The sequence below is a fragment of the Triticum aestivum genome, chromosome 1D, assembly GCF_018294505.1.
Source record: "Triticum aestivum cultivar Chinese Spring chromosome 1D, IWGSC CS RefSeq v2.1, whole genome shotgun sequence".
Lineage (NCBI taxonomy): Eukaryota > Viridiplantae > Streptophyta > Magnoliopsida > Poales > Poaceae > Triticum > Triticum aestivum.
The window spans coordinates 84,881,718-84,886,506 of NC_057796.1; the positions used below are offsets into that span (position 1 = coordinate 84,881,718).

Here is a 4,789-nt window from a genome sequence, read left to right on the forward strand (position 1 = left end):
TATTAGTTTCTTTTGTATGTTTTGCCAATTTTTTACCTTAAATTTAATTAAAAATGTTAATGCATGTCATAAAAATAATATAACTGAAAACTATATTTAAATACGAACTTAACGATATAATTTTTGGTGACATGCATTAATGCTTTGTTAATTAAACTTTTAGTCAAAATTTGACATAAACTACAAAGGAGACTTATAAACCAGAACGGAGGTAGTAAATACACATATGATTCAGGAATAGGCTTCGGAGAAAAATAAACCATAAATATGTACTAGTGGTCCAAAGTCCAAACTAGCTACTCCCTCCGATTCAAAAGTTGTACTAGACCTGCGACAATTAATTTAGATCGAAGAGAGTAACATATATTTACCCGGACAGGCAGAAGCATAGCTGTGATTGGATATATAGAAATCCGAAAACAATGTTTCTTCATCTCGCCACTACTTGAACACGATACACCACCCAACACATGACTGAACCGCAGACACGCGGCACATACGTTTGCAAGCATGTGAGACTAGCTATAGCTAGAGACAATATTCAGTCACGCTCACTCATTGAATCGGAAACATCAAAGAAAGTATCGTGAACAAGTTTGAAAAGTAGTCCAAGGAGCTCAACTGATTGTTCCCTCTTCTGCAAGTTGTCGATTGGGGTTGGAACGCATGCATCTATCCATCCATTCAAAACTCTATCCTACCCCGCGAAAGTATACTTACGTAAAACAAAACAACCTCGAGAATGCATGCATGTTAAAACCATCGAGTTAGAACTTGGCCTATAAATCCAGCTCCCGTTTCCTCACAGTGTTCATCACTTCATCAGCCTCTTAGCAACATGGCTTCTTCTTCTTCCTCCCCAGTCGCCCTCGGCGCCGCCACCTTGGCCGCGCTGCTGGCGGCCGTCTGCGTCCTCCACGCCGGCGGGGCGGCGGCGGCAGACCTGCGCGTGGACTACTACGACTGCACGTGCCCGGACGCGTACAAGATCGTGCAGGGGGTGCTGGTGCAGGCGCACAAGTCGGACCCTCGCATCTTCGCCAGCCTGATCCGGCTCCACTTCCACGACTGCTTCGTGCAGGGCTGCGACGGCTCGCTGCTGCTGAACACCTTCAACGGGATGGAGACGGAGCAGGACGCCATTCCCAACAAGGGCTCGGCGCGCGGCTACAACGTCGTCGACGCCGCCAAGGCCGCCCTCGAGGCCGCCTGCCCCGGCGTCGTCTCCTGCGCCGACATCCTCGCCATCGCCTCCGAGATATCGGTCCAGCTGGTACGTGCTACCACCTAGCTAGTTACGTACAGTGATCGAACGGGTGCATGAGCATGATGCTAACTAAGTTGGCATGTATATGCAGTCCGGAGGACCCGGGTGGAGCGTGTTGCTGGGGAGGCTGGACGGCTTCACGTCCAACTTTTTCGAAGCCGGGAAACTACCAAGCCCCTTCGACGGCCTCAAAAACCTTAAAGAGAAGTTCAGAAACGCCACGCTCGACGATACTACCGACCTCGTCGCCCTCTCAGGTAACCAACCAAGCTCGCGCACATGCACAACGCACGTCCGAAGAGAGAATATTGGCCTTGACTCTGTTTCAACTGTGTCCCTCCCTAGGCGCGCACACTTTCGGCCGCGTGCAATGCCAGTTCGTCACGGACCGGCTGTACAACTTCAGCGGGACGAACCGGCCCGACCCGACCCTCAGCCCGGGCTACAGGACCTTCCTGTCCCAGCGATGCCCAAGGAACGGCGACGGGTCGTCCCTGAACGACCTCGACCCGACCACACCCGACAAGTTCGACAAGAACTACTTCACGAGCCTCGAGGTGAACCGCGGCTTCCTCCAGTCTGACCAGGAGCTCAAGTCAGACCCACTCGCAGTGGGGACGACGGCGCCCATCGTCGACCGGTTCGCCGGAAGCCAGGACGCCTTCTTCAAGGCCTTCGCGAATTCGATGATCAAGATGGGGAACATCAGGGTGATAACGGACCCCTCCAAGGGGGAAGTCCGGAAGCGCTGCGCGTTCGTCAATTGAGAATAGAGGATGGGGGACCACGTGCGGATATACACTACAAGTGTGGGTGTGGCATGTGATGTGTGTGTGATCATGGACGTAAGGATGAATTCATCTCCTATTGTCCAGGAATAATTGGTATGTGTGTCAACCAAATGTAAACATTTCATGCATGCATGCTTGTTGTCCGACGTGGAATAAAAGTGCAAAAAGTCATTTCAATGTTTTCGCTCAAACTGTGGGGAAGTGTTTGATTCTCACCACACGAATATGATGTGAAGCTCGGCAACCAAGTCGAGCCGTGTGGTTTGTTTGCTCTCCTTTTTCTGACTTAGCTCCCAATTTCCTTTTGAGAAGAACAACAAGAGCTCTGCCGTTTCATTATAGAAAGGGGGGATTTTTTTTTTACAGCCCACTAATCAGAAAAGCGAAAACAACAGACCACACCGGTGCCTAGAGAAGCCTCTATCGCTCAGCCACATCTCATCCTATACATCCATTCTAGCAGTACCACTCATAGCATCATTCATCAGAGTGATATCATCTCTAATTAGCCCCCAATGTTACAATGGGTGCGTAAGCTTGGTTTCTGGCCTAGGTCCTTCTTTCGTTTAACCTTTTTCCATGCTTCTCCCTTTCCTTCTTTTCCCGTTCTTTAGGCTGCTTATGGCCTTTGCACCATGGTGCGTGATATAAAAGTTTCATGTAATTGACCTTTGGTCTTCGGGCTACAGTCCGTTTTGAAATATATAAGAGCATGATGTACCTTTCATTTCAAATAAAAAAATAGCCCCCAATTTCACTACATCAATGAAACTTTTTTTTGACATGATTAAATCAAGGAATCTGATAACACAATGTTGCGACTCAAACGGGATCAGGTATATATTTATTGTTTAGTCTCCTTGCCTTGTCTCATTTACGAGCTCAGCAATCACATCATCATTTCAAGCAGAGTTTGTGTTAAACATCATCAACCATGCTTCCACGAAGTGTAGATTTTTCACACACACAAAAAGAAACTATGAAAAAAAAAATACTGATCCGTGCGTCCTTGTACGCCGATGATGCTGCCATCTTCGTTGCACCCATTAAAAGTGATATTCAATTCTTGGCGTCGACATTGGCCTCTTTTGGGGAGGTCACTGGCTTGGTCACCAATTGTGCAAAGAGTCTCGTTGCGCCTATCCGTTGCGAGGGCATCGACCTTCAGGATGTTCTACATGACTTTCCAGCAGTTCGCTCCGGCTTCCCAGTGCGATATTTGGGGCTGCCCCTCTCAGTTAGAAGACTCAAAAGGATACATTTCCAATATTTAGAGGACAAGGTCGCCGGCAAGCTCCCGCCATGGGCGGCCAAGCACGTGGCCACCCCTGGTCGTATTGTCCTCGTCAAGGCGGTGCTCACAGCCATTGCAATCTACCATCTGACGCCCCTTGATTTACCGGTGGAGGTGAGGAAGAAGATTGATAGTTTGAGACGCGCATATCTGTGGGCATGTTGTGACAAGGTCACGGGAGGAAAATGCAAAGTTAATTGGGAACTTGTGTGTAAGCCAAGGATTTATGGTGGGCTAGGAGTGCTCAACCTCGAGAAATTTGCAACCGCCTTGCGTCTTCGTTGGCTTTGGTATGAATGGGCAGATCCCCCTAAGCTTTGGCTAGGCACTGGAACACCATGTACTGACAAGGACAGAGACATTTTTGCGGCTGCCACCATGGTTCACATCGGAGACGGTTGCAGCGCGAGCTTCTGGAACTCCTCTTGGCTGGATGGGATCAGGCCGAAAGACATTGCACCCGCTCTCTACGACATCTCTAAGAAAAAGACGTGCACAGTCCAAAAGGCACTCCTGAACAATTTCTGGGTCAGCCAAATAAACACCCAGCACGGCCTATCCTTGGGGCACATCCAGGAGTTCGCCCTCCTTTGGGAAAGGGTGTCTACGATCAACCTTGTTGCGGGTGTCCGTGATACTATCCTATGAAAGCTCACTACAAGTGGCGAGTATTCCGCTTCTTCGGCCTACATGGCGCAGTTCAAGGGCCATCTCAGGAGCAACATGAACATGTCCGTTTGGAAAGCTTGGGCTCCTCCCAAGTGCAAGTTTTTTGCTTGGCTCGTCATCCAGAATCGTGTTTGGACAGCGGACAGGCTGCAGCGTCGGGGCTGGCCCAATTGTGGGCTTTGCCCTTTATGCAAGCAAGTTACTGAATCTGCACCACATCTCCTATTCCAATGCAGATTTTCCCAACGCGTTTGGGCTAATGTGGCTTCATGGATCGGCATAAACAATGCTATCATTGTGGGCTGGCGTTACGAAATTTCTGTAAAGGAATGGTGGTTCAAGACTATCCTAGATAGGGGGCCCCCGAGGAAGGCTCTGGCCTCCATGCTCATGCTTGTTTCCTGGGAACTCTGGAATGAGCGCAATGCAAGAGTTTTTAGGAATGTCGCTACCACGGTGACCATGGTCACTGCTAGGATAAAGGAGGAGGCTCGTATTTGGGCGCATGCAGGCGCTAGACACCTCTGTAATGTAATGCCGCGAGAGTAGACTCCATTCTCCCGCCTTGCGGGTTCCTGTTAAAACTTCTCTCTTAATCAATGAAAATGACAAATCTTTTGCCTTGTTTAAAAAAAAGAAAAAAAACACTGAGTCGTGAGACAGAGCAGGGGGGATATCAGTTGTACCTCGCGACTAAAAGGAATTCCTTTCGTTCAGACTGTCAGACCTTTGTTGAACCTATTTGCTTATTTATATAAGTTGGCTGTA

The 4,789-nt window shown here is 48.9% G+C and overlaps 1 protein-coding gene across 1 annotated transcript; it reads left to right on the forward strand.

Moving 5' to 3' along the window:
- The first annotated feature begins 717 nt into the window (after positions 1–717).
- LOC123180481 (peroxidase A2) lies at positions 718–2,235 on the forward strand. The gene is made up of 3 exons (XM_044592558.1): positions 718–1,273; positions 1,359–1,524; positions 1,613–2,235. Exons 1-3 carry the CDS (start codon positions 839–841, stop codon positions 2,032–2,034), a joined length of 1,023 nt encoding a protein of 340 aa, XP_044448493.1. The 5' UTR covers positions 718–838; the 3' UTR covers positions 2,035–2,235.
- The last annotated feature ends 2,554 nt before the right edge of the window (positions 2,236–4,789 follow it).

Coding starts and splice junctions, on each gene's coding strand:
- LOC123180481 (XM_044592558.1), top strand. CDS start 839: ATGGCTTCTTCTTCTTCCTCCCCAGTCGCCCTCGGCGCCGCCACCTTG. Junction 1,274..1,358: donor CCGAGATATCGGTCCAGCTG/GTACGTGCTACC, acceptor ATGTATATGCAG/TCCGGAGGACCCGGGTGGAG. Junction 1,525..1,612: donor CGACCTCGTCGCCCTCTCAG/GTAACCAACCAA, acceptor GTCCCTCCCTAG/GCGCGCACACTTTCGGCCGC.